We start from the raw sequence: 15,120 nt of genomic DNA, 5'->3' as shown, positions 1-15,120 counted from the left end.
GGACAATTACTAAGTGCAGGACTAGGGATAACCTCTGAGAGCTGCCAGATATGGCCAAAACCTATATATACATACATTTGATGGTGTTATTTTGCCAGTAAAGTTACTATCATGTATAACATTGTAGGAAGATTGCAAAAATAGCTTTTCTATTAATCTATTTGCATACAGAAATATACATGTACTTAGACAAACTGTAGTTTAGACAAACTCCTAAATTCAAATTCTAGCTACTTCTACTGTGTGTGAGAGAGAGAGGGAGGGAAGAGAGAGAGAGAGAGAGAGAGAGAGAGAGAGAGAGAGAGAGAGAGGAATACTCTACTTTTTGTGCTCAGAAATAACTCTTAATAGTGTTCAGGGGAGCCAGGATTGAAAATGATGCCAGGATTGAAACTGTATAACCTCTCTAATCTCTCCAGTCCCTCAGCTCCTTGCTACTGCTTTAGTAGTTATACAATCAAGGAGGTTACTTAGCCCCTCTAAGACTCTAAGACTCAATTGTGTAGTCTGTAAGGGAATTTATAACAACATCACTTTATGCTTATAAGGATTAAATGAGAAATTTAAGATCCTAATTCAGTACCTGTAAGTACTCAGTAAATGTAAGTTATTGTCACACTCACTATTACAATTCATACATGCTGAAAATAAGGACGGGGCAGGGATGTGAGTGTAGAACCCTTTAACACATACAAAAAAAGTGTATTGCTTTTCAGTGTTTCTAATATAAAAATCTAGAATAATATAAGATTATGAGCATCACTTCTCCCAGTCAAACTGGGTGAGAGGAAAACAAACCTTTATTTAGAAGTGCAGAGATATAGTATGAGACATAAGACATTTGCCTTACATGCAGCTGACCCAAGACCAGTCCCTGTCACTGCCTACAGTCCCCAAGCAGAACTAAGGGTCACTCCTGAAAGCAGAAACAGCCTAAGCACCTGCCCATTATGTGTGGCTCAAACCTGCCCAGACTCCTTTACCAAAAAAGGTTAGAAGTTATATGCTGATATTCTAGCTCCAATCAAGCCATCAACCAGGAAATCCAGGTGAAAATGCATAGCAGAATTAAACACTAAACCTGATAAAGAATAAATAATTAAGTAACATAAACCAAGGGAGATAAAGAGCATTTCTCTTACTCCCAAATTAAATAATGGCAGGAAAAATAAATATGTCAGCAGATCTATGAGATAATAATTTGGTATTTGCTGCTTCTGGGATTGCAATCTTTTTTCCTCCTAGAAATAAGGGAAAATACAGATGAGTTTACGAAAATCTACAATAGAAGGACAAATATGGTAACAGAAAAGTTAGGCTGAAAAACATGTGAAATGAAACATGTTAGACTGAAAAACATGTGAAATGATATCTTTGGGCACAGCAATATTTTTTCCACAGCAATAATTTTATACAAGGCACAAAAATGACTCATATCTCAATACTAAGGAAATAGCTCAAGTGGTAGAGGTCAGATTTAGCATATAGAAGGCTCTGAATCTGATACCTCGCACATCTTCCTAAAGCACTTAGCACCGGTGGATATAGCCTTGGTGATCCAGAGTACTATTGGGTATGGTCTCTATAAAGAAAAAGAAATCAGAAATTATTCACATTTTCTAGAGAAGAATTCCTAGTGGAGTGGTTTATATCTATTCAGTAATAGAGTCCATAAAGACTCTTTTCTAAAAAGTTGGCATTGCGGTTCATGAGACTTACAGACTAATAATTTCTGTAACACTTATGTTAGTGGGGCTAACCAGAAGCTACAGACAGATGTTGAAAATAGGAAATCAGAAAAATGGGCAAAGAATAAAGGCCAAGAAAATAGAAAGCCAGAAATAGGCAAAAGGAAAACTTCAGATAAATTTTTTTCTTTGTGCTAATATTTAATAAGAGATTAAATCAATGCTTTGCAATGCTTTTGTTACTTATTATAATCCCAAACAAAGCTATGAATCATCAACATAAAAATGAACAGCTATCATCTTTCACTAGTCTTTGTTCTCCCCATTCCTAATGCTTAAATAATGATATTTTTAAATATGATACTAAGCCAGTAATTAAGATAGTGAATTCTAGAAAAGTGCCTAACTTTCATGACCAAAGTCAGTACAATTCAACTATAGACAGTACTTACTGTACCCCAGGATTTTCCCCATTAGCCAGAAAAGAAATGAAAATATGAAGAGGGGCACAAAATGAGTTTGACATGCAATCACCAGGAACCCAATTCATGTTTTATATTTCATCACAAACTAATTTTGAAATTAATTGGCAAGAAAGGCAGCCTCCAAAACTGCATGGGTGGGTCATTTCAGCCCCAGTTCCACAAAAGTAGTCACCTGTGTATAAACATTCACTGTGAATTGTGCTGCTTATGTTTTAATGAGCACAGTGGAGGCAGAGGAGCAATGGCACAGAAGCTGTCTGGAATGTACTTGGCTTAAATCTCTAAACTTCTATTTCTGTCGATTTCTTTGGGGAAATAAATAAACCTTTCTGAAATCCAATCTTAAACAAGATGTACAATGACGAGGCTATTCAGTGTGGTCTACATATAAGTAGCATCACTTGGGGACTTGTTAGAATTGTAATTCTGGGGTTCCACATCAGCCTTTAGAATCATAAACTTTGAATTGGGACTTCCTTCTGGACGTCAAGGTAATTTTTTAAAATGGTACCACAGTTTGTGTATCTGTTAGAAGCAACAGTTAGGCACTTCAGGCTGTATAAATATCCTGACATTTATGGTGTTAGTCATCAAAGTTGGTCCTTTGATACAGTTCCCAAACCTGACTCTTACAGTCCACTGAAAGGACTGAATAGTCCATTCCAGGGGTAGGTCACACTTTGGTGTTGTGGGTTAGGCAGTAAACATGTCAACTTCTCAACTCTGCCTCTAAGCATGAAAGCAGATACAGACACTAGGAAGCAAATAAATACAACCAGGCAAGACAGGTAATACAACAGGCAGGGAACTTGGCTTGCATAAATTTTATCTCACATGTAATTTTTAACACTTAGTTTTTAGACACTGATATCTAAATCTCATACCTTTTCATAGCATAAGATATTACTTTTATTTTTCCCAACCACTTAAACTATCATGGGATAGAAGAGGGAGAATCAGAGTGGAGAGATACAAGGACAGTGGAGAAGGGTTGTTGGTTTTGGGGAGGCTTATTTTGACAAAACCATATCACTTTGTACCTCAAAAACCACAAATATTAATACTATTATAATTATGCTACCTAAACAACAAAAATTTTAATTAAATAATTACCATCTAATGATAAAACATTTATCCATTAGGCCAAAATTTGCTCAAGGCTGAGTTTGCTAACCTGATCTAATCTTTTCCCACAAGCGAAAATTTTTAAGCATAGATGCCCATTTCCTTGTCTATCACATCAAAGTAAGAATGCCCATCCAGAGAGCTTGTTATGAAAGCATAAATATCTGTAAAATATCTGGCACACTGTCTGCCAGCAAGAAGGCACTCAGCAAATGGTACCAGCTGTCATTATTGTAATGAAATGTTCATCTCGGGCAAAAAACATTATCCCTCCAAGACTGGGTGGGGCAAAGGAGGAATAAGATGCTAAAATGTAGGCAAATCAATGTTGCAGATTTACAAATTGCTCCGCTCTCAGCACACTGGACAGACAACTATTAATTAGCTCATTGTTGACTTTATACTCACACAAATCAACAGTCAAAAAAAAATATGCAAACTGTACAAAGAAACTCCACTCACTACTCTCTTGACTTAAAAGAGAACATGTGGTTTATTTCAGATAGTTAAATTACTTCCATATGCACACCTACCTCTTCCCAGAGCAAACGAACAGCTAAAATAAAATTGTAGAAAGATTCTGACCTCAAAGCCAACATTTCATATGGCGAAAAAGTCAACTCTTAATGGCCCAAAACAGTACTACCTTAGGAGAATTCACAGCTGCTCGACATCTGGGGAACCATGGGCCCAGAGTTCCTCAAAGGCCCTGGGTTCAGAAGTCATAACTGATCCATCACTTGTTTCCTATTGGCTGCAAAGAGTCTGATTAACAACGATTACCCTTCTGATAACTATTCCTGCAAGAAGACTTCCTCTAGTGACTAGTCTCTTCCACTATTCCTAGTACCTTGTAGTTGGGGGGTGAAGGGTGTCTCTTGAGAGTGAAGATGAATGAATGCCTATCCAATAAAGAAATATCCAACCACATCTGGCTTATTGAGCATTTAAAACATGGCTGGTATGGCATGCCTTATGTTCCTGTTGTATAATATTTTCAAATGCTTAGCTTCAAAAAGAGCCAGGTTATTGATGGCAAGACTTCAAAGAAAGTATTGTTAGCCTCTGCCCTTTGGTTCACATAGTATTTTACCCTCACTACGAATCAAAAGTGAGTTTTCAAGACAATTTTATTTTATTTATTTATTTTGGTTTTTGGTTTTGGGGTCACACCCAGCATCGTTAAGGGGTTACTCCTGGCTCTTTGCTCAGAAGTCACTCCTGGCAGGCTCAGGAGACCATATGGGATACGGGGATTCGAACCTCTGTCCTTCTGCATGCAAGGCAAACACCATACCTCCATGCTATCTCTCCGGCCCTGACAATCGATTTTAATCTATTTTTGAAAATAGAGAAATGTACCAAAATTTGCATAAAAGCTGACACACTGTGCTATTTAAAACTCCTGTAAGAATACATTCTAGATTCATGGCAAAATGAAGTTGATATGAACTCAACTAAGAACTTTTCAATAAACAGTTCTGAGAACTTATAAAGAGAAAGAATAAATCTTCATTCTATTAAACATATTATAAAATACGCGAGCAAACCAACACACAAAGGAAACAAATATGGTTAATATAATGATTGAAAAAACATATTCTGTTTTATTTCAAATAAATATCAAACTGACCATGCATGAAACTCTTGTAAAACGTTTATGTATCTCTGTTCCAACTTGCAGATATGTATCTATGTTTTTAACTAAAAGTTTTGTAAAAATCTAGATTCAGATTAAGTTTTTCTGGGGAGGCAGGCAAGTAATGTTTAGGGCTTACTCCTGGCTCTGTGCTCAGGAATCACTCCCGGTAGTTATCTGGATATGATTCTGGTCAACAAGAAGAGGCAAGTGCCTTAATTCCTGTACTATCTCTCCAACCCTATTTCCTTTATTTTTTTTAATATTAATTTCCCCTCTTCCCTACCTCTTTTCTTTCTGTTGATCATGTTGGTGTGGTACTCACACACACCAGGCTGAATGTAACTAAAAACTACTCACCACATATAGGGTCTCATAAAGCAGAGTTGCTAGGGTGGTGCTTGGCATATGTTGGGGTCACCAGGAATGAAATTCATAATTTCATACTTGCAAGATAGGCACTTCAGCCACTGAGTCATCTCCCTGCCCACCAGATTAAATATTTCTTTGTTTGGGGACCACCCCCTGTGAGCTAAGGGGTTAATGCTTGCTCTGTACTCAGGAATCATTCCTGGTGTTGCTCAACTACATAAGATGCCAGGGACTGAACTAAATTCAGCCACGTGCAAGGTACATTTCCTACCTGTTGTGCTATTATTCCAACGCCTAGATCAAATATTTCTGATGGTACCTTAGCTTCCAAATTGAGAGAGGCAGTAAGTCTGTAAGAGCATACAGACACTAAAGTTTTAGTTCAGAAGAGAAAGAAAAAAAGAAAAAAAGAAAAAAAGAAATGATTCAGCATTTTTGTCTTGATTACAAGTTGAAGTAAAAAGTATTTTAAATATATTGGACCACAAAAATACAATACTGAATTACATTTTGTGTCTTATTTTGAACTTTTAAAAGTATGACTCTAGGAGCTAGATCATTGTGCAAATGGCCTATATTATATCTCTGCAGGTCAGCCCTACATAGGTTTAAGTCAAGGCAATATTGCCATTACTCAGATTCATGACAAATTTAGATAGGAACTGAGAGGGACTAACTCTGCCCTTACACCCTCCACCTGTTCTGTCATAGACAACAGCCTTACCATTTTCCCTGATCAATAATGAATCAAACCCTTCAAAGAGACTTTCATTCTTTCAAATTTTTCTCTTCCTTTCACTTTCCTCCCTTCCTCTTTCCCTCCTTCCCTTCTCCCCCAACACCAGGGAATCCCTCATGGCCCTAGGTAAACCTGGTCCAAGGAGCAAAATTATCAGAGTAATCACATGCTCATTCCTGTCCTCAACACCTCTGAAGAGCTCCACCTGTGAACTTCACCCCACATCTTGCCTCATTCCCAACATAGGACACACACATTTTATTCTAATTTCCTTTGGATCACCAGCCTCTAGGGGCAAGACGCAGATCATTTTCATAACAACCAGAGAAGTTCCATGTCTGGTAACTGCACAGCAAATATATGTGCTAAGAAACAAAACAGGAAATTAGAGAGAAGATCCTTCCCCAGACAGATTTTTTTTTTTTTTTTTTTTTTTTTTTTTTTTTTTTTTGGTTTTTGGGCCATACCCGGTAACGCTCAGGGGTTACTCCTGGCTATGTGCTCAGAAGTTGCTCCTGGCTTGGGGGACCATATGGGACACCGGGGGATCGAACCTTGGTCCGTCCAAGGCTAGCGAAGGCAAGGCAGGCACCTTACCTTTAGCGCCACCGCCCGGCCCCCCCCAGACAGATTTTTAATATTACTAAATGTCTATAGGTAGACATTTCTGTAATATTTAATAAACAGAAACATTATTTTTAAAACACTCTTTGAGTTTTAAAAATTACTTTATTTAGACACCATCATTTACAAGATTGTTCATAATACAGTTGTGGCTTTATTTCCACAATTATAAGTTTTCATGACTAAAATGTCACAAAATATATAATATCCTTCACCAGCACATTCTCCTCACCAATGTCCTCCGTTTCCCTCCTGCTCTCCCCTCCTACCCTCTCCCCCACCTGCCTCTATGGAATTCTCTCCCTTGCCTCCTCTTTCCCCTTTCTCTCCCCTCTCTCTTCCTTTTTTTTTTTTCCTTTTAAACAGTGGTTTGTAATATTGTTACTGAAGAGGCATTATACATTTCACTTTATTTCTTTCAGCATCCAGTTCTTGTGCAGAATGATCATTTCCAACTGTCATTGTCATAGTGATCCCTTCTCTTCCCTAATTGCATTCCCTGGCTCTTTGTGACAAGCTTCATGCCATAGACTTGTTCTCCTGGTCCTCATCTCTATTGTCTCTATCAGGGGTCTCAAACTCAATTTACCTGAGGGCCGCAGGAGGCAAAGTTGGGGTGATCCTTGAGTGCAAAGTCGTAGTAAGCCTTGAACATTGGGGGGTGTGACCCAAACAACTAAAACAAAACAAAACAAAAAAGATTCCTGTAGGGCAGGGCCACAAAATGTTGTACGGAGGACCGCAAATGGCCCGCGGGCCACGAGTTTGAGACCCCTGCATCTAGATATTATTACTATACTATCATTTTTTATATAGTCAGCAAATGAGTGCAATCATTCTATGTCTATCCTTCTCCCTCCAACTCATTTTACCTAGCATAATACTCTCTATATCCATCCACACTCTTTTATGATTATTTTCTGGACCACACCCAGCCATGTTCAAGTTTATTCCTGGCTCTGTGCTCAGTAATCACTCCTGACAGGGATTGAGGGGCCAGGGATTGAAGCTGGGTTGGTCATGAACAAGGCAAGCAACCTACCAACTACTATTTTTTCCCATCCCTTAACCCCCTATAAATCTTTTCTTACATAGCAGGACTCAAGTACAGGGAGAAGCCCTCTTCACCATGTCTAAAAGCCATCTTGAAGGTAACTTTACTCACTCACCCAGGTACTAGATGTTGTAACCCCTCACACCTCCACTTCACACAAGAAATGAGAAGCTTAAGAGGGGAGTGTAGGCAGGAAGTCCTCCAAGAATGTAGTCAAGACAGGCTGCTGGTGACTGACCACTTCTTGAAACCATGGTCCCTTGATTTCTGACTTAGGGGATTTACAAATCAAAACCAGAGTCTACATTTAATCCTTGAGCTAAGGAAAGGAGAAAAAAATAGAGAAAGCACAGAGACTCCCTGGACTCTTTTGAGCTACTCCCCAAACTACCTTCCTGCTGATAAATCTTGACAAAGCTGCTAACAAGGAGAGAAACTGCTTTCAAATTCACCACCTCTTCCTTTCAGGGATCTGGTGGAGGTGTTAATTGGCAGTATAATGCAAAAAAAAGATAGACATCAGAATGGCCTAGGATGGACATGATCTGGATTATCCATAAACTGAATAATGAGCCTTTCAATAACCAGAGGCTGACTGTAGTTTTCTGCAAGGGATCTTGGTGGCACTTGTAAATCTATGCTTTCTGATTAAAGAAATACCTTCTTCTACTTCTCCTTAAAGCCAAGAAAGGGGAAAAACATCCATCTCCCAGCTCTCAGAGTGTGTTAAATTCTCACAAACAGACAGAAATTTTTCCTTCTGGAGGCATTTCATAACTTTCCCAGTCCACTGTCAGAAAAGTTCAAAGTTTTTTTAGGAGTTGAACCTCTGCTTTCTCCCGTCAATCCACTAGGCAAGTTAATTCTGTTCAAACTGTTAATTATAAAAATAACAAGAATGCTTTTTGTGTGTGTGTACAGTGCTTAGGGCTTTGCAGAGTTTGCTCAATATTATCTCCCTTGGACTCTAATACCACTCTATCTTCAGGAGATCCAAGGTGAAAAGTCTAAAATAGATAGAATGCATGGGTCTCTACAAAAGAAATGAGTGAATATCTAGTTAAAAGTGGAAAAAAAAAATGTCAGGGCCTCTTTTACGTAAGATCCTTAGAAAGACCTTGAAGCATACACCAAGAGTAAGTTCAAGTCTCTTTTAGGTCTCTCCTTCACAATCACCCTAAAGGGGCAAGTGGATCCCTGAACAAGGCAAGTTAATGACTTGCCCAGAGTCAAAGGACTAGTGGGTGCTGGACACAACATTAGTACCTTCTTATCTCTCCAGTTGCTATTGCCCCTTTATTTCCTCTAGTTCCTCAATTACAAAAGAAGCTCTGAGGAAGGAACAAATGAAAACAGCATAGCTAAAAGTGGACTCCACCACAAACCCAAGTTAGGAAACTGTCTAGACTGATTATTGCCTGGGCTAGTAGAAGATAGTGAAATAAACTCAAAGTTCCATCATGTATCCACTCATTTAGCACTAAAGGTAAAAGATACTTAAAATCATCTCACAGAGCAGGGAAATCTCCCCATTTCACCTACTTATTAACCAGAGAACGTGGGACAAACAACTTGGTTTCTCAGGACCTGATTTTGGATACTCATTTATAACTAAAAATGTGTATGTGATGTTCATGAAGCATTTGGCACAGAACCCAAGCTGAACACTCAGGCATTCAATATAAAGCAACTATGATTGTCCCTGTTGTTATAAATTCAGCCAAAGAGCACCACTTTTTTACACAAACATCCCCCTCTCCAAAGTGTGCTAATGGAAGCTACAAAAGCATCTGTTCACTCACCATAGGATTGAAAATTAGACTGGACAGTTGCTGAGACTTCAGCATTTTGTGGGCAGTAGACAGAAATGCCATAGCAGATTTATTAAAGAAAGCATCTTGTCCAGTTGGCTTGCTGGGGTTATCTAAGAATTTCAGATTTATCATCTGTGGGGCTATGAAGTCTCTAGCCCAGTCACAGAGAAGCCCTGTGATTTTTCAAGTATGTTTGTGCCTCTTGAAGAGCCAGAAATAGTAATTATAGGTGTTCAGTTTTTGTTTTGTTTTCAGATGCTTTTGCTTTTGTTTCTACTAACCTGAGGAATCAAAACTGACCCCAAGGAAAAATATTCAATACTTATGTGTTCCTTCTTTTTTCCATGCCAATGTTCTCCCTTCCCTACAGTTTATATATTGATTCCATATTTTATATGGGAAGTGGTAACATCTATATGAAACAACTAATGGATGAACTTGAATGTGTTTGCTATAATAAAGTGAACAATCCCAGCTATATTTGTGAAGATTTCAGCTATTTACAGTGTAGGTCAAGTTAGGCCTATGTCCATGATTGTCAACTCAATGATTATCATCATAATAATAGCATTTATACATTCAGCCAACTTTCAAGGAACACTATATTCTTAGTCAAGTTAGGTCTTAAGACTATCAAATTGACTAAACCATGTCTGCTGTAAAGCTTCAATTTTGGGGTACCCTATAACACTCATGTGTTCTTTTGTTTGTTTGTTTTGGAGCCACCCCCAGAAGTGCTCAGGGGTTACTCCTTACTCTGCGCTGAAAAATTACTTCTGGTGGTGCTCGGGGGACCATCTGAGATGTTGGGGATCAAACTCAGGTTGGCCAGGTGCAAAGAAAATCCCCTACCCACTGTATTATCACTACAGCCCCTCATTCATGCATTCTTATACCTCTAGGTATTCCTTCCAAAACACTCAACATAGTTTGAACTCCTCATTTAATTATCTGCCATTGCAGTGAGTTTGTAATCTTACATAGGTCAAGAACAATATTCAAATTTTTTGGATTTAGTAAACGCTAGATTTGATAAGTTGAATATTACTATCCTTTCTCAATTCATAAACAAAAGAGGCAGGGGAGAGAAATATGGGCTGCAACAGAGATAAGAGCTAAAATCAAGGAGCACAGAGGAAGTCTGTTAAAGTAGGGGAAGGTTTGACCACACATGTGACATTGAACCAAGAATTGAAAGATGAAAAGAGTTCCTGTCAGTGGAAATAAAGTAGAAGGTATTTTCTCCAGAAACAGCATGTGCGATAACTGTTGAAAAACTAATTAAAGACATTAAAGACATATGTCTTTAAATTAAACACATATTAAAGACATATGTCAGGGTCAGGTCTACAAAAATGTGCCCATTTATACCTCAGGACCTAAGGAAATAGACACTACTTCTGTTCCCAATCACAATGAGAATAATGAAGCCTAGAGATTTCATTACTGGAACAGGGTGGCCTGACATGAAAGTCCAGGCTCTCTATCCCTGTTTTACCCTACAAAGGAACTGTTGGGAAGACATAATGCTCTATCAGTGGACATTTAAATCAGTGAATGGAGAACGGGTAAGGAAGCAGTTGGTGATGTAGCCAGATTCTAAAGAATCTTAAATGCCAGGCTAAACAAGTTAGTATACCACAATGTTTTGGAAGCCAAGACACGTAGCTAAACCTTCAAATGAGCTGATCAACAATTGATGTGGTGTGAATAGTGAGCAAGGTAGCAAGGAACCTAAAATATAGACCAAATACTAGGCTCTCCAAGATAGGTGGAAAGGTGGAAAGAGATGAGTAGATTTGAGAGAAATTTTTAGATGTGATCCAAAATGATAAGGTATTAAGTCTGCTTTATATTGTTTAGTCTCAACAACCTAATAAAATCATACACTTGTTCAAGACAAAAATCACAAGTATTTTGTGTCCACTGCAATGTTGATACAAAGAAAATACAACATAATGAATATCTGAAACTGATGGTGTATAAAACACTCAAAAAAGTACCCACTGATTAAAAGTAGAGATTATAAAACATGAACATGTAAAATTACATATCATTGTAAAATATCTATAGTTAAGGATAAAATAAATATAAATTTAAATTCACTTTACTCACTATTAAATAATAATGAACCAAACTTATGCATGCCTACTAAACTTCAGAAACTTTTAAAACACCATAAGGAAAGAGAAATACATGACTGTCTCCATTTTATAAACTGGGGCAATGAAATTAGAAAGAAAGAAAATGTTTATAACTATGCAATTAGTTAGAAGTGGAGCCACAGTTGATGCCACCTGTTTCTGGCACCAAAGTCCATGCAATGTGGAGTTGTGTGTATTGTCCTCATTCAGTTTTGAGTAAATTCTGTGCATAAGCAAAATGGCCGTTAGTGGGCATCTATGTGTCCCAAACCTGCCCAAACTGTAGGACAGGTTTCCTCTTAGTAGCTCAGTCTCACTTCTCAGATCACTTGTGGTAGATAATAGTGTTTCCTTAACCATCCTCTCTGTATCTAAGTTTTCTCATGTAAAAACGGAAGTTAAAATCTACCTCAAAAATCTGTTAATTGGTATTCTTTTTACTCTTCAGAATAAAGTTTATGCCCCTAAAAGGAAACGATTACCTTATATGAAATGAAAGGATAATAAGAACTAAAAAACTGCCAAGATGTGGTTCATGTGTGAAACTGTGGGTTTGACCCATAGCAATTGCCAACGCCCCAAGTCCTAACAACACAGGATATAGCCTCAGTGAGTCCTCAGCATCACCAAACCCAAACACAATGGAGAGTGGCCAAAAAAAGAAAAGCATTAATATTAAACGTCAGTTATTATTAGGTTAAAATTTTAAATGGCACGTATCAAATGCCTCTGCCACTAAGTAATTTTCATAACTTCATCCCCACAGTAACAGTGGAAGCAATGTTATTACTTTGCTCTTACACTGAGAAATCAGACTCAAGAGACATTTAGGCAACTCATCCAGATCGGTCAAGTAGCAATTGGTAAAGTCAGAATTCAGAATGAGGATTTCCTTTAAGATTGCCTTAAAGATTTTGCTCTGGGCAGTTTACCTGTCTGTAACATAGATTAATTCCAGTAAGAAAGGATATGGGGATAACTGGCAATAATCCTATTAATTGGAAGTGTGGGTTCATGAACAGAATGCCATGAGTATTTAAAAATGTTTGGAACATATGCAAGACGAGACTGGATAAAAATGAAAGAAAATACAATCAACAGTAAATATTAGACTCAGTTTTCCTTTCAGTTAATAATATAATAAATATCCAATATCAATTCTTTTTTTGTTTTGTTTTGTTTTGTTTTTGCGACACACCCAGCAGTGCTCAATGGTTACTCCTGACTTTGCACTCAGAAATTACTCCTGATTGGCTCTGGGGACCATTTGGGATGCCAGGGACGGAACCAGGGTCGGCCACGTGCAAAGTAAATGCCCTACCTGCTGTGCTATCGATCCAGTCCCCGATATCAATTCTCATTATATGAGCTCCCAACCCCACATTGCAACCCCAATATTCTTTCCCCTAGCACTTGCTACCATTAGTTATGGGGTAGAAAATGTTTCAAAATCAGCCGTAGTTCAAGAAAGTTACAGGAGACATGTGAGAGCTTTCCCCTTAAGACATAGAAGCGAACTCTACTATGTATCATTAACTAGCATGTTAGAAGATAATTCGGGTAACCATTGCAACAGCAAATGACTTCAAATCATCCTACAGAGAAGCAAAGCTTTTTTACAATAACACACATGCCCGTTTGTTGTGTCTCTCTGTTACAACACAGCTCCCCAGGGTTTGGAACAACCGGCTTTTGCCATTCTACAAATCAAGGTTCAGAAAGCCTTCTCTCTGTGAAGGGTTTGAATACTGCTTGCTTGGGAAGTCAGATGAAACACGAGTAAAAGCAATAAGACAAAAATAAGCAAATAAAGCTCTCCCTTGGGAATGAAAAGTTCTCAAGTTATCTCCTCTCCCCTCCGGCAACAAGGCTAGACACCCCAGTTAAAAAAAAAAAAAAAAAAACCTGAATGCAAGCAAAAGCATCCAGACTTGGAGAAAGAAAACTCTACAAAAGTGAAGATAGTGATGAGGACTCTGAACTATCAAAGTAAACTCATTGAATCTGTTCCAAAGCTTGGAGAGTAAGCAAGGGCTGGAGATTCTCTACTAGCCAGGATATGGTCCTGTGAACTTTTCAGAAGCAGAAGTGATAGAGCTTGCAGTGATGGTCCTTGCAGATCGCATGGAAAACTCATTCCTCAGGGACTACCTGTAAACTCAGAAGTTTTCTATCTGCACCCCATCAGCCTCTGAGCAGAACCTTCTCTGCTCAGTCGTTCCCACCTAAAGTGCTGTGCCCCTGCACCAATAATCTATGCCCAGCTGCTCCTCTCTCAGTGACCCCCTGAAAGGCCTCAGGAAGCAGAATCAGGGGGGCCCCCAGGAGCACCCCCTCCCTTGCCTGCCATCCCCATTATTCGGCACACAGCCCTGCTCTCTCTCCCCCTGGAGCCAACCGTCTGCAGCTCCTTCAATGCAGGCGCGAGCAAACAGGCATGGTGGGAAGGAGAAGAAGCTGTGCCAGCTGCAGATTTCCGAATCTCCTTCCATAGATGCATTTGACAAAAGGAACAAAAAAAAAAAAAAAAAAAAGGAAATCGATGCCAGGAAAAAAAAAGACAAGTGAGATGAGGATGCGGTGGGATCGCCCGCAGCTGACTCGGTGCCTCTTTGCAGCCCGGGGGGCTGGCCAAAGCACGCGTCCCAGCCACGGATTTCCAAGTCGTTACCTTCAGGATGCAGGCCATGGCGCTCCCGCCGGCCCCTCCTGCCGAGCAGCGGGCGCGCCTGGGTTAGGGGCAGTCCCGGGGACAGGCAGATGGCTGGTACCGCGGCAGGACCGCTCCAGCCCACATTCCCGCAGATCCAAATAAGGGGACCGCGGCGCGAGCTGCGCGGGCTCAGGCCCCGCCCCCGGGCCCTAGGCCCCGCCCCTGCCCCAGCCATTGGCTGGAGGCCGAGAGGCTCCGCCCCGATCACGTGCCGTCTGGGGTTCTGGCGACTGCCCTGGGGACTTGCTACTTTTTCTTTCCTTCCCCCCACCCCACTCCATCCCAGGCTCCATGTAGAAAATATAGTTTGTTTGGGGGGGGCCCGGTGAGGTTATTAGGGTCCTGTTGGGGAGAGAAATCGACTTTTTTGGACTTGTCTAACAGATCAGAGTGATCTGCAGACACTTCACTTTTAGAAAAGTGAAATGGGTTTGCAAATTGCCCTTTCCTGGGCAGTGGGTGCATCAAAAGACTCTTCTTCGAAAATCATCCAAGAAATGCTCCAGACCTGTTTTAAGGATTATGCTTTCGCAGGACTTCAAAGCTCTGCGATGGCTTATCTCAAATGAAGAATCTGCCATTAACAAAGGAGCCCCAGTTATCTATAGGAAAGAAGCTGAGAACTGTTTTTATGTACATAGATTCACAGAACACACAATATCAGTTTAAGTGTTCCTGTGTATATAAAAATGCGTGGCTTCTCCTCTTGTAACTTGCCAGTTT

General features: G+C 39.6%; 1 protein-coding gene across 1 annotated transcript in view; it reads right to left on the bottom strand.

The window, feature by feature from the left end:
* ST6GALNAC3 (ST6 N-acetylgalactosaminide alpha-2,6-sialyltransferase 3) overlaps positions 1-14,525 on the bottom strand; it is a 658,045-nt gene extending 643,520 nt beyond the window's left edge. Inside the window, exon 1 of the mRNA XM_049771784.1 lies at positions 14,356-14,525. Within this exon, the coding sequence (XP_049627741.1) occupies positions 14,356-14,373 (18 nt within the window). The 5' untranslated portion in view covers positions 14,374-14,525. The remainder of the gene's footprint in view (positions 1-14,355) is intronic.
* Positions 14,526-15,120: the final 595 nt, after the last annotated feature.

Source organism: Suncus etruscus, chromosome 4 (genome assembly GCF_024139225.1).
Source record: "Suncus etruscus isolate mSunEtr1 chromosome 4, mSunEtr1.pri.cur, whole genome shotgun sequence".
Classification (NCBI taxonomy): domain Eukaryota; kingdom Metazoa; phylum Chordata; class Mammalia; order Eulipotyphla; family Soricidae; genus Suncus; species Suncus etruscus.
Note: the sequence above shows the minus strand (reverse complement) of the source record. Positions and strands in the feature narration are given on the sequence as shown.